The following is a 22021-nucleotide window of genomic DNA, read 5'->3' as shown; positions in this document are numbered from 1 at the left end:
CCGTCAGTCGTTCCTGTTACTGTGTCAGTTACTGCGTTGAGTCGACGGTAGTCGACGCATAACCTAGCCGTACCATCTCGTTTCGGAGCCAGAACAACAGGAAATGCCCAAGGGCTCTGGGACCTTTGAACTGCACCGGTTTGGAGCATTTCGTCAAGAGCAGCGTCTAATAAAGCACGCTTATGCACACTCAATGGTCTCGGATTACAACGCCAGGGCCAAGCGTTACCGGTGTCTATGCTATGCTGTAACACAGACGACTTACCCGGTTTTTCGGTAAAGATTCCGTCAAACTGCCGCAGTACTTGTTCAAGCTGACGGCGTTGCTCCTCGGGACCATGGAATGACCCCAAGACAGTCGGCAGCCCAGACATTTCAACGGACGCTGCCACAGCTTGCTGTGCTGTGCAGTGTTCCCGTGCTGCGGCGAAGCGGAAAAACCCCGACGAGCCGTGGTACACGTATCCTCCATTGGGCAGGTCCAGCACCAACTTCTGCCGGATGATGAAGTCTCTGCCCAGGATAACAGGAACTGCCAGGCCAGGAAGGTGCACGAAGCGCTGCTTTCGTCGTCTCCCATCCAAACGTACCCAGAGCACAACTGCAGCCTGTGCTGGAACGGCGTCATTGGAAGCAAGACGAAGAGTGACATCTGTGGATTGCAATTCCACATGCCGTGATACGCAATGCTCGTAAACACTATCCCCGATAAGGGAAAGCGTAGCTCCCGTGTCGATAAGGGCAATGTAATCCTTACCCAAAATTCGAACGGCGATGTTTGGTTCCTTATCCTCGATGTAATCTCGGACAGAAAAAGCAAGAGGAGCCAAAGCATCTCTTTGCGTTATCTCACCGCTTGCAAAGCTAGTTTTTGACTGATCAAGGCCACGGATAGTAACCGTCTGCTCGCTTTTTTCGCAACTTGCCGACGTCGTTGAGCGAGCATTCATGGACGCCGGCTGCGACCGTTTCCCGATGGCACATTACGGGTGTTCGGTCTTTGTCGCGGGCATTCCCGACGAAAATGGTCAGGGCTGCCGCAATTCCAACAGCCGTTGGGCGCTCGTGGCTGCGGGGGCGCAGGATGATGCCGCTCCCGCTGCCGTGGGGTTTCGCTAGCTGAAAGGCCAGGTTGACCGCGACTTCGGGGCGGGACGGGTCTGTCAAGGCTCGTTCCTGCGGGGATCGTCATCTGGTCATAGAGGAACGGATCTAGGGCTCGGTGGGATGACTCCGCATTGTATGAATTACGGGGGTTGTCACCCAAACCTGTTGCATGCAGGCGTTCGACCGAGGCGGCTCCTCCCGACCACGCGCAGCGCGGTTCCAACGCTTGCTCTGGGGGCGGAGGGGGCCGGTATTGAAGCTCTGCCAGGAGGTCGCCTTGTATTGAACGAGCTTCCTGGGCCAACGCCTCAAGGGTTTTAAAGCGATGGGCTCTTAAGTAGGGCCGGAAGCGCGGGTGGCACTGACGGATCGCCCGTGCGACGCGCTGCTCTTCCGTTGCAGTGGGATCCGCTCTGGTGTACAGATCCTGCAATGCCCGAACGAATTCAGATAAGCTTTCCTCAGGATGTTGAGTACGCTTATGCAATTCCTCTAGGACACGGTATTCGTAATCCGGGGGAAGAAATTCGTTTTTAAACCGCTCCTGGAAGTCCTGAAAGGACGTAAACTCCGATTGCAACCGAAGCCAGCGGGCGGCGTCTCCGACCAAAGCAACCTGCAGGATGCGTTGGATTAGAACGTCATCCGAAATTCCCATACCCGTCTGATAGGCGGTAAGGTCGTCCAGGAAATCGGCAACGGACTTCTTATCGGTGTAACCTGAGAAGGTAGGCACCGGTAAGTTGAGTCGTAGAGGTGCTTGTGCCTGCGGCGGCGAAACCGACCCGGCATCCAGGCGTTGAACCACCAACGAGCACAACTCCGTCATGCGTGACAGGAGTTCTGCTGTTGCGATGGCGTCTGACTGCGGCGCGGGCACCTTCGCCTTGTCAGCCATCAGCTCCGAGGGCTCGTCCACCGGGTGGGAGCTGAAAAACTCAAAGAAACACACGAAAAACGGACACACAAAGAAACAACAGCAATAAACTACAAACTACAACAAACTACTCAACTATACAAAAACTAGTACAACCAAACAGTGCAGCGTGTTCCCCGCCACGGAACAGACGGGCTCGAACCCCAAACGTTGGGCGCCAGTTGTGGAAACCTAAGTTCCCACAACCTCGGGGCGTCAGCCCGTCCGTTCCGCGCGCAAAGGAACAAGCGGCACACACCAAGATTTAATGCAACAACATCGTTTATTCACCTTCTCTGCCACAACGTGTACCGCGCCAGGCCAAGCATCTCCCGGAAAAAGATCCCTTCCCCTGTCGCACCCTGCCTTTTATCTTTGAAGCAACGCCCCTCTTATCGGAGGCCAAGGTTGAGACACTTGCTGAAGCGCCATCCAGGGGCTTGTGTAGAAAGCTTCGTGGTGCTCGACCACAAGATCAAGGATTCTTCCGAGAAGTGCACCCTGTCATGTGGTACTGGCGACAACTACGCTTACAATAGGGTCGTAGTTACCGCTGCGCCATTAAAACACGAATCATCATCATCAGCTTACAATAGGCCTTTTACCATAACAGAACTTTTAAGAGCACTGAGCGTTTCAAAACAGACAGCTCCAGGGCCAGATCGCATCACGTACTCTATGCTGCAGCATTTAACACCTTCATCGCTAGAAACCCTTCTATGCTTCTTTAACTCTATCTGGAATGAGGGCTGCCTCCCGTCCCGCTGGAAGGAGGCGATCATCATTCCACTGCTAAAACCAGGGAAAAGTCCTTCCAATCCAAGCAGTTACAGGCCTATTGCCCTTACCAGTTGCTTAGGAAAGACTTTTGAACGTATGGTGAACTGCAGGCTTATGTACTACCTTGAAGAAAATGAATGCCTAGACCGATATCAGTGTGGCTTTAGAACTGCATGCTCAACAACAGACCAGCTATTACGTTTGGAGACTGTTATTAGGGAGGCCTTTGTCAGACGGCAGCATTGTGTATCCATCTTTTTCGACCTCGAAAAGGCGTACGATACCGCCTGGCGGTATGGCATCCTTCGTGACCTACACTCTTTTGGGATACGTGGTCGGCTCTTCCGTTGCGTTGCAAACTTTCTTCAGGGGAGAACATTTAGGGTGCAGCTGGGAACTGTACAGTCCCGCCTGTTCACACAAGAGAATGGAGTCGCGCAGGGGTCTGTTCTAAGCGTAACACTCTTTATTGTAAAGATGAACTCTGTTGTCCATGCAATTCCACCGTCTGTCACGTACTCCTTATATGTGGATGACATTCAAATATCCTGTTCTTCCACAGGCGTTTCTAGGTGTGAGAGACAGCTCCAGCTCACCATAAACAAACTTTCAGACTGGTCCACCAAAAACGGTTTCAAGTTTTCTCCTGAGAAAACTGTTTGTGTCCCATTCTCAAGAGTGAGGGGTGTGTTTCCTGAGCCCACACTCAGAATGAATGGCCAGGATATTACTGTCATGCATGAACACAAATTCCTTGGTGTCATCTTTGACCAAAAGCTCAATTTCGTGTCTCACATAAAAAATCTCAGAGTCAAGTCAATGAAGGCCTTAAATATACTCAAGATCTTGTCGCACAGGTCTTGGGGTGCAGACCGCGAAGTCCTGCGTCGTATTTATATTTCCGTCATTCGCTCAAAGCTTGACTACGGGTCTTTGGTTTATGGCTCTGCACGGAGGTCTGCCCTGGCGATTTTAGACCCAGTTCACCACCAGGGTCTCCGTCTGGTGTTGGGAGCTTTTCGAACATCACCAGTTGAAAGCTTGTATGCAGAGTGTAATGAATGGTCGCTGGAAAAATGGAGATTTTACCTTGCCTCTACATATGCAATGAAGGTGAGATCTTACCCGCAGCACCCTGCCCTAGCCTGTGCCACAGAAACCCGTTTCCAGCAGCTGTTTTTGAACAGACCTTCTGTCATTCCTCCTTTTAGTATGCAACTGTCCCTGGAAATGGAAGCTTATGGCTTCCCTGACCAGGGCAGGGTGACTCTAGTAGCAAGTGGTGGGAGGCTTCCCCCATGGCAACCACCACCAACACACAACACATCGTTATTAAAATATAAAAAGCAAGAAACTTCTACAGTTGTGCTCCAGCAGGAGTTCTTATCATTAAAGGACAGTTTTGGAGACCATGTCGCCCTTTACACGGATGGCTCTAAAACGGGTTCAAATGTTTCATGTGCAATGGTCACAGGCACGTCTGCTGTGTCTCGCCGTCTGCCAAACACTTTTTTCATTTTCAGTGCAGAGGTATACGCTGTGATCCTCGCTTTTAATCATGTGTTACACTCTCACATTGATACATCAGTCGTGTACACCGATTCCCTGAGCTGTCTACAAGCTATATGCAGCTTACGGAAACAAAAGAACCCATTCGTGCAACAAGCCCAGCATTTATTCAGCCAAATTACAAACAAAGGTTTCTCTCTAACACTCTGCTGGGTGCCAAGTCACGTAGGTATACGTGGCAACGAGCAAGCCGACAAGGCCGCTGTCGAGGCACTGTCCGGCGACCTCGCATTTACAGAAGTGGCAGCTGAAGACTTGCGTTCAGTCATACGAAAGACGATTAATGAGAAATGGCAAAAACAATGGAACACACAGAACACTAATAAACTTCATCTAATCAAACATGACATAGGCAAGCCCACACATGCTTTCAGTAACCGCCTTCACGAAATTCTGTCAGCTCGGTTACGTATTGGCCACACCTACCTGACACACGGATTCCTTTTACGGGAGGAGGATCCACCCCTGTGTGTGCCTTGCAGGGAACCGCTTTCTGTTTTGCATATTCTGATAATGTGCCCACTGCACGAAGCTCACCGTCGCCGCCACTTTCCCGCCTTTTACAAATATCACATTCCCTTCCATCCCGCACTTGTGATGAGCCCCTGGTTACTTTTAATTGTGTATACAATTTTTTAAACGATGTTGGTTGCATCAAGTACCTTTAAACTAAATTTTAACTGAATTATTCCCTTTTTTAAATAGATAACATTTTATCATTGTCTTGGCGCATAATAGCCCTAGTCGCTCATGCGCCAGAAAAACTTCAATCACTCACTCACTCACTTGTTTGTTAAATAGAGGGTTGCCGACCTACATGAACTCTGCAACCCAGTCACTCTCTGCAATTGACATCTCATTATGCAGTCCCACTCTTTACCCCTTTGTTGACTGGAAAGTCGACCAAAACCCTCGAGGTAGCGACCACTTCCCGGTTATCCTTAAATTCTCTGGTACCATTAATAAAAGAGCACGGCCACCCCGATGGAAGCTATCTGAAGCAGACTGGGAGTTATTTACCAAAGAGGCAGAACTTGGGCCTTCATCTTTTTATCGTCTTGGCGTGGAGGAGGCCAATAAGACGATCACAAACAAAATTATTCATGCTGCTAAACTATCCATACCACAAACAAAAGGAAATCTCCCCTGGCGTCCTAACCCCTGGTGGACAAGTGAATGCGAGAAGACACGCAGGGAGCAGAACCGAGCGTGGGGGATATTTCGAAGATACCCCACAAGTGCAAACCTGCTTGCATTTAAAAAAGCTCGTGCTAAAGCCCGATGGACGCGACGCCGAGCCAAGGAGGAGTCGTGGAAAAAATTTGTATCCTCTTTAAACTTGAAGGAGACAAGACAACCTTCATGGTGCGAGAGCTAACGAGAAGTGATTTAATGACATATGATCCGGTGGAAGGCTCTGCAGCTCGCGCCAGGTGAAGATGATCGTGGTGACGATGGTGCTACAGTTGCCCCCCCCCCCCCTAGCGAATGGGCGAAGACCATGAGTGATGACACAGTTTAGGCGCCCATGAGACCCGCAGACTGCGCTTGGCGGGCTGCAAAGGGGGTCTGGCAGGGGAATAATCATCGGTCTTCAGGAAGTTGACGTCGGTTGATGGCGGCGACTGGGTGTAGGCCGGCTTGAGCCTGTCGATGCAGATCTCCTCTGCTTTCGCGTTGATGCGGATCGTGAAATGCTTCGGAGAGCGAGCGATGACGAGGTAGCGACCGTTGTAGGGGGGCTGCAAGGGTTTCCGAACAGCGTCGACGCGCACAAAGACGTGCGTGCACGTGGAGAGGTCCGGATGGACGTACACCTTGGTGGCGGAGCCCAGGCGCGTGTGTGCGGGACGGACACCGGCGAAGACATCGCGAAGGCGGGAGACATAGTCCGTGGGATCGGGAATGGTCCCGGTGGGATGTGGTGCGAAGTATTCGCCTGGAAGCCGCAAGGTTGTTCCATGGACCAGTTGGGCATAGGTGCAGCCCAAGTCGGGTTTGAAAACAGACCGGAGTCCCAGGAGTATCACCGGCAAGGCTTCCGTCCAGGCGGTGGGGTTGACGTGGGCCTTCAATGCGGCCTTGAGGTGACGGTGGAATTGCTCCACGAGGCCGTTGGATGGCGGATGGTAGGCGGTTGTGCGGATACGTTGCGCGCTGAGGAGCGTGGCGAGGGCAGCAAAAAGAGATGACTCGAATTGCCTTCCGCGGTCTGTCGTTATGGTGGAGGGTACCCCGAAACGTGAAATCCAGGTGGTCACGAATGCCGCCGCCACTGTGGCTGCGGTGATGTCCGGGATGGGTGTTGCCTCCGGCCACTGGTTGAAGCGGTCGATGACTGTAGAGGGCGAAACGCATTGGGCGTTTTCTCAGCGTCAAAACGTCGCGCGTATGCCATGGCCTTGCACACGCGGCGAAGAAACGCTAGCGAGGCGACCACCCGAAACGCATGGGACGTGTACGGAGCGAGTGACGCGCGCCACTGTTGCTATATTCGTGGACCACAAATACCGGTTAGAACGTGCAGATGCTCTTCTTTCCTGTGGTTCCTGCGTTCCTTCATTCCAGATACCATTAAAATGTTCACGTAAATTTAGTTTGATGGATAATGCCCCAAAAATTTATGCGAGCTACTCGTACGCCACCTTGTCTGCCGCACGACGGCCATGGTTCTGTCTACTTCTCGGAAATCGTGCCCAGACTCCCGCGATTATCTGCAGTCGACAGATTCCGGCGTACGCCCTCCGCGCGCGTTGAAAAACTGGTTTTTACGAGGTCACGCGCACGCCGGGCGCGCGCGTCCTGAAAACGTCGGGAAAACGCTCCATGCGTTTAGCCCTTTAAGGGATAACGTTGACCTTGAGAAGGTGGTAAGGGGCCGACGATGTCTAAGTGGATCTTGTCGAACCGTGAGTCAGGCGGGAGGAAGGCGGCCACGGGCGCGTAGGTGTGACGATGAATTTTAGCTTGTTGACATTGGAGACGGCAGCGGGCCCATTGCTTGATGTGGACGTGCATGCGTGGCCGCACGTAGCGGGCTGAGCTTCTGTGTGGCCCGTACTCCAGGATGAGACAATGTGTGGAGCATGTCAAACACTTGCCGACGCAGGGTGACTGAAACAAACGGGCTCGGTGTTCTAAGCGACACGTCGCAAGCTACGGCCGTTGGCGTGCCGGGGAGGAGCAAGTCTTGGAAGCGAAGCCCAGATCGTGCATCAGCACGGAGCTTGGCCAATTCCTCGTCCGTGCGTTGCTGGTCAGCCAAGGCGTCCAGTGTGAAACTGGTACCGAGCGGTGGGTGCATGACCTGAAAGAGAGTGTCGACACGACTGAGGGCGTCGGCTGCCGTGTTGTCTTTGCCGCTAAGATGCCTGATGTCAGTTGAAAACTCGGAGATGTAAGAGAGCTGACGAACTTCCCGAGGGGCGTAGTTGTTACCAGAGGATACGAAGGCATAGGTGAGCGGCTTGTGGTCCGTGAAGATGGTGAACATGCGGCCTTCAAGGAAATGGCGAAAATGTTTCACCGCGAGATAGACTGCTAGGAGCTCGCGGGAAAATGTGCTGTAACGCACTTCCCTGTCCTTCAGCTTGCGGGAGAAGAATGCGAGTGGTTGCCATTGGCCGGAGACTTGCTGCTGGAGGACTGCGCCGACGGCAGACGCTGAAGCGTCTACCAGTAGGCTGGTCGGGGCGCTGAGAACGTTAGAGGCGTATCGTTTTTACATTTCAGTTTTGTTGGAAACTGCCAACATGTAGCTGGCCTGTTGTTCAGCCTCCAGGAACAGGAAAATATTTTCTGCACGGACGTCCTATGTACTTGGGTCGTGCCACCGGATGGTACGTAACCGTTACTTGCTACAGTAAAATAGTATCATACTTGTATCAGGGCAGATTTGTTTATAAATTCATGAATAATGTATATGAGTATTCCATCACAGATATGAAATATGGGTTTCAGCTTGATTTTGTCTATGCTTGTATTTTGTCAGAGTGCCAGCGATTTGTGATTTGTACATTTTCCACGCAGCCAAAAAAGTTGGCTCAACCATTCCCCTCCAGGACATCACGTTCAGAAAGGTCACCATGGAGAATCCGACACCACGCCCAAAGAAGAAACGATGTTACAGTCCATGTCCGACAGCAGCTCTAGACGATACAGATGGGCTTTCTCGCAGTATCCAGGTTAGAACGTGTTCTCTAGATACCCCACATGTCACACAACAGTAGTAATGGGTAGTAGTCCGTAACACACTATCAATAGTACTATCAGTAGCTGGGCCGACACTATTGCCAGTCACTGCACTGCTACTGAAGAGGATGGTGCAGTGAAGTGCATGAAACTGCAATGACACATTTGTTTATAATGTTGTAACTGTCCTTTACATGCTTTTGTACATTTGTTCTTTTGACAAATTTGTTTCCAGGCTTCGTTTCCTGACTGCCTTTGGCTGCGATACAATAGACCAGGAAACAGAAGTGACGAGGTAGATGTTGCGGAGATACAGGAGCACACACCCACCACACCTCCACCGACAAATCGAACTCAGCCAATCATCGAAAGTGGCTCCTCGCTCTGGAGCGACAGAAACAGGGTGGGCTAGAAGGGTAGCAGTGGCCAAGTCACGTTTAATCTTCTCGAAGGCATTGAGAGCGACTTGCGTCCAGGTGAGTAGGGCGGTACGGCTTTTGGTGGTAGCAAGCAGCGATTCCAAAGGGATGAGAGTTGTTGCACAGTCAGGAACGAACCGCCTGTAAAAGTTAACAAGCTAAAGGAATTCTCGAAGCTTGCGTGCAGACGAAGGTCGTGGGAAGTCCTGGACCGCTTGAACCTTTGCGGGAAGTGGGGTAATGCCGGAGCTGGTGATGAGGTGACCGAGGAACTCCAGTTTCTCCACCCCGAATTCGCTCTTGGCGGCATTGACGACGATACCGAAGTCGATGAGGCGAGTAAAGAGCGCGCGAAGATGGGCGGCATGCTCTTGCGGGGTGGAACTTGCGATCAGCAGGTCGTCAATGTAGGCGAACACAAATGGAAGACCTCTGATGATGGAGTCTATGAACCGCTGGAAGGTTTGCGCTGCGTTTTGCAACCCAAAAGGCATTCGCCGAAACTGAAACAGTCCAAACGGGGTGGTGATGGCGGTCTTCTGCACGTCTTCGGTCGCTACCGGTATTTGATGGTATGCGCGTACCAGATCGACATTCGAGAAAATTTTCGCGCCGTGCATGTGGCTGGTGAAATCCTGTACGTGAGGAATCGGGTATCGGTCTGGGACTGTGCCGCGGTGGAGGGCTCTGTAATCTCCACATGGCCGCCAGTCGCCAGTCTTCTTGGGGACCATGTGGAGAGCGGATGACCACTTACTGGATGAAGGTTCGATGATGCCGAGGTCGAGCATGTGCTCGAACTCAGCTCTGGCCACCTTGAGTTTCTCCGGAGCGAGGCGGCGGGGGCGGACGTGGACAGGTGGGCCAGTGGTGACGATGTGATGGACCACGTCATGCTGGACAGGCAGTTTCCAGTTTGGCGGCTGGGTGAGCGCCGGGAATTCCTGCAAAATGGCCTCGTATTCTGTCGTAGGCTCCGACTTGCGGAGGAGTGGCCCAACTAGGTGTGCCGGTGCTACTGTGCCCTGCACCATAAGATTGGTAGCGGTATCAATCAACCTGCGATGGTTCATGTCCACGAGAAGGCCGAAGTGCGCCAAAAAGTCCACTCCGATTATGGCGTGCGGGACCTGCGCAATGGTGAACACCCAGCGAAAAGCGCGGCGAAGACCAAGGTTGAGGGTCGCAAGCTTTTCGCCGTAAGTGGTAATGGGCGTGGTGTCGACAGCGAGTAAGGTGCTGGTGGGAGCACGGTGTTGCACATCCATGGTAGAAGCAGGAAGGACAGACACTTCTGCTCCAGTGTCCACGAGGAAGCGCACGCCGGAGGAGCGGTCAGGGATGAAAAACAGACGTGGACGACTGGATGCGCCGTCAGCAAAGCTGGTCGCCGTCAGTATCTGACTCCCCCGTTTCCCGGATAGGTGCAGGGAGGTTGGCAGTTGCGTGCACTGGCTCCGAAAGTCTGGTGGTACCAGCACTTGCCTGGGTTGGGGGACGGCGAGCGGTTGGAGGGGCTGCGGCGCCGACTGCTTCGACGAGGACTACGGTGCCTGGGTGTTGTGGAGCGGCAGTTGAAACGTAAAGTCGAAACCATGTCGGTCAGCCGCGCGACCTCGTCACGGAGGATCTGGAAGTCTGACATCGTGGGAGTCGCCGAAAGTGGGGAAACCGCGTGGGGTTGCGGTGATACCGCAGAAATGGTTGGCGGTGCGATGTCCATTATCTTATCAGCCATCTCGGCCAAGGCTTCGAGAGAGACTGCGGTGGAGGTCGTTAGAATCATGCGCACCGTGTTCGGGAGCCGCTGCAAAAATAGCTCGCGCAAGATGGAATCGTCCAGTGCTGAAGCGCGGTCGCCCAAGAGTTGTTGCATTCGGCGGAGCAGCTGGGACGGCCTTCTGTCACCGAGGACTTCAGCGGTGAGGAGTTGCTTCAGGCGCTCCTGTTAAGACGCGGTGGTGCGCCGGGTCAGAGCTGTCTTGAGGGCGTCATACGGGTAGTCTGCAGGAGGCACGGTGATAATGTCGCGCACCTCTGCTGCTTCATTAGGTCCGACGGCGCCGACAACGTGGTAAAATTTGGTTAGCTGGGTGGTAACACCTCGGAGTATGAATTGCGCCTCGATGTTAGCGAACCAAAGAATGGGGTCGGCGGGCCACAACGGGGGAATCTTGATGGAAACTGCGTTAAGGCCTGGCGATGGTGTTGCCAGTGGAAGGGATTCCTGCCCGAGAAGTCCTGTAGGGTTGGGCTGCGGAGCGGTCATGGTTGCGGCTCGGTCAGATCACGTCCGGGTCACCTATATGAAGGAGACAAGACAACCTTCATGGTGCGAGAGCTAACGAGAAGTGATTTAATGACATATGATCCGGTGAAAGGCTCTGCAGCTCGCGCCAGGTGAAGATGATCGTGGTGACGATGATGCTACAAACTCTAGCACCCCCTCAAAAGCAGAGAGAAAGCAAGAGAAAGCAGATGAAGTGAGCGCAATATGCCACAAAACTAAGGAAACTACCTCTCTACGACTGCATTATATTGAAGTTGTTTCACAAAAATGCAAGTTCAGTTCAGCGCACAATCAGTCAGGAAACAAGCTAACTCGCAGCAATGCCTTCAATCAAGTGTGTCGCAGTATTCCTCACTGTATCATGATGAGACCGTGGACCTACATCAGACGCTACTTGCAAACACTAGTATAACATTCATATTTCTTTCTTTATTTATTTCGAGAACCCCAAGGGTCCGGAGGACATTACATGGGGGGTGGGAGCTGGAGCGTAAGATACATTTACAGCAACTTGATAGAAACAGCCGGCGTCGGGAACTTGGCGCCCCCATCGCCCGGCAGCAGCCGCAGTAGCCCCCTCCTGCATTCACGGTTGGGTCGTCGCAGGAGGGAGACCCCCACGTATAGCTGTGCGTGGCTTTCCCGTGTCTGGGGAAAAGGGGATCCTGGCAGTTGAGTGGACTCGGAGGTTGGTTCGGACCCTTCGGGGCCCCTCCGGGAAAGCAACACACTGCTTTGGCCCCTGCTTCCCATAGACGGGTGGTCCTGGAAGGCCCGGCCAGGACTATTCAGCTAGTCGCCATCTCCTATTTTCCTTACTTTCTCCCTTCATCTCCTCTTCCTCCCTGTATTTTCCTTACTTTCTCCCTTCATCTCCTCTTCCTTCCTGTATTTTCCTTACTCACCTTCTTTGGCGGCAAGGGTCAAACTTGGGCAGTTCTTTCAATCTCCGTTGATGCTGCACTTGGGTATAGAGCAGAAGGATGTGTTAGTGTGCAGAGCACGTTCCCTTGGTTGGGGTCGGTGGTGGCCGACACACCTACTGCACTGAATGCAAAACCAAAATATATGGATAGCGAAAACTCCAAAAAAACTGATCGGCACCTGAAAAGGAGCCGCACCGAAAGGCTTACGCAGAATTTTCTTGACCATACCCCAGGTCCCTGGTTCCCCAAGTTTCTTGTCATTCAGTCAAATGAAGGCGGAAAATCACTGACAAAAATCCCCCCTTTTGCCGTGGCAAAGGAGCTGGAAAAAGTCATAGGCAAATCATATAAGGCAAAAAAAACTGAACACTGGGGACATCCAGGTTGAAGTTCAGAACCAACGACAAAGCACTGCATTGCAAACATTGAAAAACATTGGGGATGTTGCTGTAACTGTTACCACACATCGTACATTGAACATGACGAAGGGTGTGATCTCGGAGGACGAGCTGATCGAATGTACAGAGGCTGAGATTCAAGAGGGTTTGAGTGAGCAAGGCGTAATATGCGCAAAACGAATCATGATCAGAAGGGACGGCAAGGAAATGGCCACCAAACACATTATTCTGTCCTTCAAACTGCACACGATACCCACTAACATAAAGGCAGGTTACCTGAGTTGTAATGTCAGACCCTACGTGCCAAATCCGAGGCGTTGTTTCAAATGCCAGCGTTTTGGGCACAGCTCACTTGCATGTCGCGGACATCTGACATGCCCAAAGTGCGCTGGCAAAGACCACACAGGAGAGTCTTGCAGTAATGAATACCGTTGTGCTAACTGCCAAGGTAACCATCCAGTATACTCAAGATCATGCCCGCGCTGGAAAGATGAGAAAGAAGTAATCAGAATCAAAACAGAGCAGAATATTTCCTATAAAGCGGCTAGAACGCAACACGAATTTCAAAAGAAAGGCAGTTTCTCCGAAGTGGTGCGCAGGGGAGTGGCACCACAGAGGAAATCCGTGGAGACTCAAACCTACTCGCAGGTTATTGAGCCTCCACCCCACACTCCCCAACAGGAAGCTGGGGACACCCAGGTGTCTCCAGCTGCGACGGAGGTCAGCCGTCCAACTGGCCGAAAAGAAGCAGCCACGGCTCTTTCAAAAGCCAATGGTCTGCAGTCGATTTGGGATGGAGGCGTGACAACCCCCACCCAAAAAAGCACTCAAAGCATGGAGGTTGATGATGACGACAGAATGTCGCAAAAGTCATCATCAAGCCTCCCTGAAATGCATCCAAGAGAAAAACGAGAAAAAGGCAGAGGAAGAGGAGTAAAGACAGGTGAACCACAGAAGCCACCCCCGCGAAGGGTCCAACCCCCTAAATGAAACAAGTATTATTTAGTCGGCATAACCAAGTGCTGCACTTCGTTTTCTTTCTTCTTGGGATAAGCGCGACTATGAACCACTTCCTCCAATGGAATTGTCGTGGTTTGTTTTCAAATTTAGATGACGTAAATGATCTTTTCGATACCTATAATGCAGCATGCTTTTGTCTACAGGAAACTTATTTGAATACTACCTCTCCAACTCCTTTATGTAGACACAACATATTCCGAAAGGATCGAAATGACACGAATCGTTCATCTGGAGGTGTGGCGATTGTCACACGAGCGTCTGTTCCATCCAGCGCAGTTAACCTCAATACACAGTTGGAGGCTGTAGCAGTGCAGGTGTGCCTGGACAGAGTAGTCACTGTCTGCTCCGTTTATCTGCCGCCAACAGCATCCATCACGCAAAACGACATAGAAGGTCTATGCAGCCAACTTCAAACTCCTTTCATTCTTTTAGGCAATTTTAACGCGCACAACTCACTCTGGGGTAGTACAAGGACCGACTGTCGGGGAAAGATGATAGAAAAAGTCTTGCTATCATCTTCCGTCTGTCTTTTGAATACAGGATCTCCTACGTATGTACATTCCGCTACACAATATTTCTCGGCATTAGATCTTTCTCTGTGTAGTCCATCTCTTTTTGGAGATTTAGAGTGGTCAGTAATAGAGAATAAATTGGGAAGTGACCACTTTCCAGTGGTATTGAAGTACCTGCCTCAAGTAGATATCTTGACAACGTGTCCCCCCAGGTGGAAACTTGAACAAGCCGACTGGAACACTTTTTCTGAAAAATGCGACCTGTCTTTAATCCCTGTTGATAGGATGACAACGGACGAAGCAAACCACATAATAGCCAATATCATCCTTGACGCAGCAACACAATGTATTCCCAAAACTTCTGGCCGCTTGCCTAAGCGGCCAAAACCCTAGTGGAACAAGGAGTGTGAAGAAACACGAAAAACCCCAAATCGGGCGTGGGGTAGATTTCGGAGATACCCCACCACTGAAAACCTTGTTCTCTTCAAAAAGGCAAGAGCCAAAGCCAGGTGGACCCGAAAGCAATCCAAGCGGTCCTCTTGGCACAGTTTTGTATCATCCCTGTTTTCCAATTCTTTTTCTAAACTTATTTGGGATCGCCTTCATAAGATCAGAGGTGTACACATGAGCCGTGCTACTCCTCTTTTAGTAGTCAACGGTCAGCCAGTACAAGGCTTACAGGAACAAGCTGATACTCTTGGTGAGCATTTTGAAAGTGTTTCCTCTTCCTCCAACTACAACAGTGAGTTCCTTAAATTAAAGAGTAGTGCAGAGAAGAGGAAAATTCCAATGCATTCTGGAGACAATCTTATGTATAATCAACCTTTCACGAAAATAGAGCTTCATCGTTCCTTAAAGTGTACAAAAGCAACTTCACCAGGCCCAGACAGGGTGATGTATTGTATGCTGATCCATCTGTCTGAGGCATCCAAAGAGGTTTTACTGCAATGTTTTTAACCAGGTTTGGGTTCAGTGTAAATTACCCTCAGCCTGGAAAATTTCCACCGTAATTCCTTTGTTAAAACCTGGAAAGGAACCTTCAAGCCCGGCCAGTTATCGACCCATCGCTCTCACGAGTTGTATCGGCAAAACGTTTGAGCGTATGGTCAATGCTCGGCTGGTCCATTTCCTGGAAGAACACAAATGTCTTTCGGAACTCCAGTGTGGTTTTCGCGCTGGATGTTCTACAAGTGACCACCTCGTACGACTAGAAGCAATGGTCCGTGAAGCCTTTGTCCGTAGGCAACACTGTCTGTCGGTGTTCTTTGACCTTGAAAAGGCATATTGTTGCGAGAGGCACAGCGTCAGGATGGTAATGATTTAATGACAGAATGATAATGCGCGTGACATGAGTCGCGTGCGATGAGTCCTCATTCTCGTCGTCACAATATGACACCGCTTGGAGGTATGGTATCCTACAAGACATGTACTCTTTTGGGATCAGGGGGCGCCTCCTTAGGTGTATAACAAACTTCCTCGAAGACAGGACATTCCGAGTGCGGCTCGGAACAACGCTATCCCGTCCCTTCATCCAAGAGAATGGAGTGCCGCAGGGATGCGTCCTTAGCGTCACTCTGTTTCTCGTGAAAATAAATTCAGTAGCTAGTATAATCCCACCTTCCATGTCTTATTCACTGTATGTTGATGACATTCAGGTTTCCTTCTCTTCCACGAATCTAGCAACATGTGAACGACAGTTGCAGCTAACTTTAAACAAGCTTACCAAATGGTCACATGAGAATGGATTCAGGTTCTCACATGAGAAAACCGTTTGTGTTCATTTTTCGAGGGTGAGAGGACTGTTTCCCCCACCCACTCTTAAGCTGAACGGACAGGACCTCCCTATTAAGGGTGAACACAAATTTCTTGGGGTCATCCTTGATAGAAAGCTCACCTTCTTACCTCACATCAAGAGCCTTAAAACAAAATGCATGAAATCCCTAAACCTATTGAAAGTGCTGTCCCACAAATCTTGGGGTGCAGATCGTGACACTCTGCACAGGGTCTATGTGTTCAGTGTGCTGTCTAGAATGGACTATGGATGTGTTGTCTTTGGGTCTGCTCGGAAATCTGTAATCGGAAATCGGAAATCTTAGACCCAGTACATCACCAGGGACTGCGTTTGATAACTGGTGCCTTCCGCACGTCGCCAGTGGAAAGCCTCTATGTTGAGAGCAACGAATGGTCACTGGAAAGAAGGAGATTTTACTTGTCTGTTTCGTACTCTTTGAGGGTAAGAGGTTATCCCAATAACCCAGTCATTTCCTGCGTTAAAGGCACACGCTTCATGCAGCTCTTTCTTAATAAACCCAGCGTTATTCCCCCATTTAGCATGCGCGTTCGCCAGGGATGTGAAGATTACAATTTCCCACATGATGACTTCACCATTGTGCAGGCTAGCCCACGGGTCCCGCCGTGGCAATCACCTCCATGTTTCAATAGCTCCCTGACTATGTTTAAGAAACAGAACACACCACATGTTGTGCTCCAGCAGGAGTTTCGGTCCCTTAAAGAAAGTCTTGGGCAACACAGAGCCTTTTACACTGACGGTTCCAAGACACGCACCTCAGTCTCATGTGCAATGGTAACCGATGGATTCACACAATCATATCGTCTACCTCACATGCTCTCAGTTTTTAATGCCGAAGTATACGGAATAATCCTGGCACTGAACTACATCTTAGAAAGTCACACCAAGTCATCAGTGATTTACACAGATTCTCTCAGTTCTTTTCAAGCAGTAGGCAACATAGGGATGTCAAAAAACCTTCTTGTACAAAAGGCACAATGCTTTGCTGCTAAGGTAATAAAACAGGGCCTATCTTTGACATTCTGCTGGGTACCCAGTCATGTGGGTATAGCCGGTAATGAACTTGCTGATGCAGCTGCTACAGCTGCTCTTTCATCTGAGGTGAATCCTTTTGATGTACCGTTTCAAGACCTCCGACCTACACTTATGAGGGCCATCAATAGCAGATGGCAGCAGCACTGGGACACACAACATGAGAATAAACTCCATTTAGTTAAACCCAGTATAGGGAAATCAACGTACGTTTTTAATAATCGTCTTCATGAAGTTGTTTCCGCAAGGCTGAGGATTGGCCACACCTATTTGACGCACGGTCACCTCCTCCATAGGGAGGATCCCCCGTTCTGCACACGATGTGGCGCACACAGTTCCGTCCTCCACTTTCTCATCACATGTCCATTGTATGAAACCCACCGACACCGTCATTTCCGTGAGTTTTACACATACCATTTACCTCTCCATCCTTCCCTTTTACTAGGGGATGAAGCTTTCGTGCCGTTTGAACGGGTTTTTAACTTCTTCCAAAACATTGGTCTACAGTTGGTCCTACAGTTGGTCCTACAGTTGGCAATACAAAACATTGGTCTTTTAAATGCACTCTAGTTTTACAGCTTTCTTTTATGCCTTTCGATTGGTAATTCGTTAGTTTTAATGAGATGCTTATACCTTTTAATGAATCACTGGATAATTTTCTCTTAAACTGTTAATGCTTTTATCATGGTCTTGGCGCATTATGGTCGTAGTTACCGCTGCGCCATTAAAACACGAATCATCATCATGATAGAAACAAACAAGCAAGCAGAAAAGAACAACAAAATTAGCAGTAAGTAAACAGGAAAATAAAGAAACGACGACAGTACAAACTTATATGAAAACAAGTATTAAAGCGTGAAACAGGGAGTTCGTTCATATAAGTACAGATAATTAACAAATATGATAACGGGGAGGTGAAAAATTTCATAGCAACTGACATACAAGCGTGGTGGTCTTGTGGGTGGAGTGAACGGGAGACGGTGTTACAAAACACCGTTGGCTCAATAATAGTTGTGAGAGGGGATGGGAGATTGTTCCATTCGATGGCAGTTGAACAAAAGAATGATCTGGATAATGCATTGGTATTACAATGAAAGCGTGTGACCTTATTAGTGTGGTCGATGCGAGGAAAATGACACTCGGGCAGGTGATGGGCGATTGGTGCGGTGGCAAGATGAAAAAGAACCAATGGAAGAGGGCTAACTTGGCAAGACGGCGACGATGTTCGAGTGAGTCGAGATTAAGATTTGATTTTAACGCGGTTACAAGGGATCGAATTAGTACTCGTTGGAAATGAAACGGGCAGCCCGATTCTGGATGGCTTCTAGGGCGTCGCAGAGATACATTTGGGGAGGGTCCCAAATAGGTGATGCATATTCCAGCTTGCTTCGTACAAGAGCCGTGAAGGTTAGGAGCTTAAGATGGAGGCCGCCAACCTGAGGGTGCGTCTAACAAAGCCTAGGGAGCGAGAAGCGTTAGTTATTATGTGGTTGAAGCGCTCGTTCCAAGTTAGGTTGGAGGTAAGGTGGATTCCAAGATATATGTAAGATTCCGCTCGGGTTAATGTGATATCACTTAGAATGTAGGGGAAGGGAGGAGACAGGAGATCCGTCTTCGAGAAAACGACAAAATGCGACACTTTGCAATGTTCAGAGGCATTTGCCACTCACTGCACCAACGCCGGATGAGTTAAAAGTCGCTTTGTAAGGTTAGCTGGTCAGAAGGAGAGAGGATTTGCCTGTATACTACACAGTCATCAGCAAAGAGACGAATCGTGGAAGATATGCCTGAAGGAAGGTCATTTAGATAGATAAGGAAAAGGAGAGGGCCGAGGACTGAACCCTGAGGGACACCAGAAAGCACAGGTACATCTGGGGATAGGTGGTTGTTGCAAGTAACAAATAACGTACGATTAGTCAGAAATTGAGCTATCCGACGGACGACATACGGGTCGAGGTTAAGCAGATAGAGTTTGTATAGAAGCTTAGAGTGCGGCACCATAACGAAGGCCTTGCGAAAGTCTAAGAAAGCGGTCTGATGATTATGGTCCGCGTGGAGAAAGATGTCGTGAACAAAACTGGTTACTTGAGTTTCACACGAAAAAAGGTTTCGAAACCCGTGCTGCAAGGGATAGAAGAAGCATTTTTCTTCAAGGTACTTAGCTACGTTGGGGTATGCGTTTGAGAATTTTACATACTATATAGAAGTGAGTTAAAGGAGTACAGAGGGCCATCAAAAAAAAATTCAGATTAAGACATCTGATGAAAGTGTGTGCGTCATTATACTGAATAGCGCGAAAGGTTTTGATGTGTGCAATTTGTTTCCCAGAAAAAAACTCGCATAAACATAGCTCCGCGCCTTCACCCTTAACTCGCAACTCCAGCTATAACGAGGATGAGGAGGTATGATGGCACGTCACCGATGACGGCATAAGGAGACTCGTTCTGGTTTGCCGGTCAGTGGGGGTCAGCGCATTGTCCCTTTGCCGCCGTAAACCTGTTTTGCAAGTTTTCCCGGAGAATTGGGGATAGAAGGAGCGGCCGAAGCATTACCGAGCAAGGAGAAAGGCTTTGTCAGAACCCCGAACAACCGAGTAGCAGACGACAGCGGAGTAGCAGACAACATTTCTCTAGGCCAATCAGCGAGCGTTCTCCTTATAGTGTCAGCGCGAGGTTCCAGGCAGATCACAGGCTGGTACTGCTCTTCACCACCGTTGCGCACGGTCGCTTTCTGCGGCGTGTTTTAAATTCAATTTCTGCGATAATTATGACTCTGTGGTGTAAATTACTTCGTGTGGTGCATCTTACTGGCCTACTTAACAGTTTTATAGGAAGAAAACTGGGTGTTAAAAATGACTTCTGTGCTACTTTAAATGGGGCGGTAGTTATTAACGATGTGGCTGCTGCCTGATTTGTGAATAGGGACAATCTTCGCCGTCTTCCAGTCCTGCGGTAAAGCAGAATCTTGGAGTGACTGAGTAAATATGCAACATAGAATCTTGCTGGAAATAGATCTCGTGTTGTATAGAACCTTCGGGTTAATAGAGTCCGGTCCAGCACTTGACGACAGCTTAAGTGACACAATGATTTTACAAATGCCATGACTGCTGATATGAATGGGGACCATAGGTGACGAGGCGATTACTGATGATGGAGTTTGGGTGTACCCGTTATCGGTGTTGAAAACGGATGAAAACAAGGAAGCGAAAGCGTTAGCGCAGTCGTTGTCGGCGGGTGTCAGACTGATAAGGTGGGATTTTGGTGCAGGTAAAATTTTCCAAAATTGTTTTGGTTTATTCGTCAAGAGAGACGGGAAGTTGATGGTAAAGAACTTACGTTTCACTTCCTTGATCGAGCGCCTGTATTGCCGTTCACAGTAGTGAAATTAAGCCCATGATACGTCGTCGCCAAGACGCTTTGCCTTCCTGAATAAACGCTTTTTCTTGGTTAGCAAGATTTTAAGACTTTTCGTGAACCGACGACTGTGATCATAAAATTTCACTCTTATATTTGGAACATTGTACTCGGTAAGGTAGTTTATGTTGTCACGAAAGAGGGACCAGTTATCCTCAATGGAGTGAGGCAAGCTGCGATGAAAGGAATTTTCATACAGAGCTTCAAGACCCTCGTTGATGGCTTGGAAGTTAGTTCGAGCATAGTCGTATATGGTTTTATCGTTGAATTTATGAACATTTGAACTACTTGAAGAGATATGTTAGAAAATGGCCTTGTGGTCACTGAGACCATCAGTGACATGCAAAGAAGTGATGTGCTCAGGATGGGAGGTTAAAACCAAGTCAAGGGTTGACTGCGTGGCATGAGTTATCCGGGTAGGATGTGGAACGACATGCGATAGATTAAATGTAAGGCATAAATCCGCAAACAGTGTCCCTTGTGAACTCCGGGAAAGATTGCCGTGGAGCAAGTCCCAATTTATTGACCATATATGTATCAGCGTATATTGAAGGTATATATTGCTGTATATGTATCAGGGCAGATTTCAAGCTTCCTGAGCGCGCACAGACGGTGATCTCAGTTGTCTCGCGACGTAACAGACGGAGAAAGACACCGGCTGTCACACACACACAGACATCCCGAAGGCTATGCCCATCTTTGTTGATGCACCCACGAATCCACAGTAAGACTGCCGAAGCTCTCCCACTCGTATTAAGTGCCTGTAGCTTGAACTACAAACAGTTTCGTGCACACTCCACAAAACGAGAACAGCTGATTGCTGATTTCATGGGCGCGGCCATGCGAGCCGAGAAGGACAATTCAACAGAGGAGCAATTTTAGGTAAGTTCGAATGGTGGCGCCAGTCGTCCGTGCAACAATTTCCAGAGTGAACCGAGCTCGATCAGCTCAGATAACGCTTTTTTCATTCTTTTTCTTTTTAATCATTATTTTTTATTCATTTCCAATTCTAATTCCAATTCCAGCTCAACCGCTCAGCGCGCTGACACTAGTGCAACGTAGAGTCAATAAATCTTTCGCTTCCTCGCTTCCCTAAGGAGAAGAGAACTTGAAGTATATTCTTGTTGTGTGATTCCTTTTTCCCTCTCTACGTTCCAGAAACTAACGGTTTCTGAGCCAAGACAATAGAGTTGCGAGCGCAATTGACATACAAAAGTATCCCGTACCGTGAAGACCACCACCCCAAACGTGGTTGCCACGGTTTCGGTTTTGGCCCATTTGCATGTCAAAATTCAGGGATTGATATTTTAATACACGTACGTGTTTCAAAAATTTTTAACGTGGATTTTAACTAGGACAGTCTCTCATATCGGTATCTGGCTTTTGTTCAAGACGTCCTTATTAGAGTTAATTAATGAATTTAATTGATTAGTCATCCTTATTAGTCATTATAGGCTCTCTTGGAAAAGATACGCGCCCGTAGAACTCAACTGTGAAAATGACGTGCTCTCGTGACTTTTTTATAAAAGTTTGTCCAAGCTGAAACACACACACACACACAAAATAAACGGGGTGTCACAAACGCATACTTCGTGGTCGTAGCCATTTTTAATAGAGATTTTTTTTAAAATAAAACAA

At 49.3% G+C, this 22021-nt stretch overlaps 4 protein-coding genes across 4 annotated transcripts; 1 reads left to right on the top strand and 3 right to left on the bottom strand.

The window, feature by feature from the left end:
* Positions 1-204: 204 nt before the first annotated feature.
* Positions 205-2307, bottom strand: LOC135372571 (uncharacterized). The gene is made up of 2 exons (XM_064606123.1): positions 1893-2307; positions 205-1827 (listed from the first exon to the last, which is right to left on the bottom strand). The coding sequence occupies exons 1-2, from the start codon at positions 1897-1899 to the stop codon at positions 947-949; spliced, it is 888 nt and encodes a 295-aa protein (XP_064462193.1). The 5' UTR covers positions 1900-2307; the 3' UTR covers positions 205-946.
* Positions 2308-5853: 3546 nt separating this feature from the next.
* Positions 5854-7865, bottom strand: LOC135388953 (uncharacterized). Its single transcript, XM_064618846.1, has 2 exons — positions 7403-7865; positions 5854-6710 (listed from the first exon to the last, which is right to left on the bottom strand). The coding sequence occupies exons 1-2, from the start codon at positions 7863-7865 to the stop codon at positions 5854-5856; spliced, it is 1320 nt and encodes a 439-aa protein (XP_064474916.1).
* Positions 7866-10375: 2510 nt separating this feature from the next.
* Positions 10376-10858, bottom strand: LOC135388940 (uncharacterized). Its single transcript, XM_064618823.1, has one exon. The coding sequence runs from the start codon at positions 10856-10858 to the stop codon at positions 10376-10378; it is 483 nt and encodes a 160-aa protein (XP_064474893.1).
* A 1819-nt stretch (positions 10859-12677) lies between these two features.
* LOC135388931 (uncharacterized) lies at positions 12678-13586 on the top strand. The gene has a single exon (XM_064618818.1). It carries the CDS (start codon positions 12678-12680, stop codon positions 13584-13586), a length of 909 nt encoding a protein of 302 aa, XP_064474888.1.
* The last annotated feature ends 8435 nt before the right edge of the window (positions 13587-22021 follow it).

This window comes from Ornithodoros turicata, chromosome 1 (assembly GCF_037126465.1).
Source record: "Ornithodoros turicata isolate Travis chromosome 1, ASM3712646v1, whole genome shotgun sequence".
Lineage (NCBI taxonomy): Eukaryota > Metazoa > Arthropoda > Arachnida > Ixodida > Argasidae > Ornithodoros > Ornithodoros turicata.
This window is presented reverse-complemented; position numbering and strand designations above follow the sequence as displayed.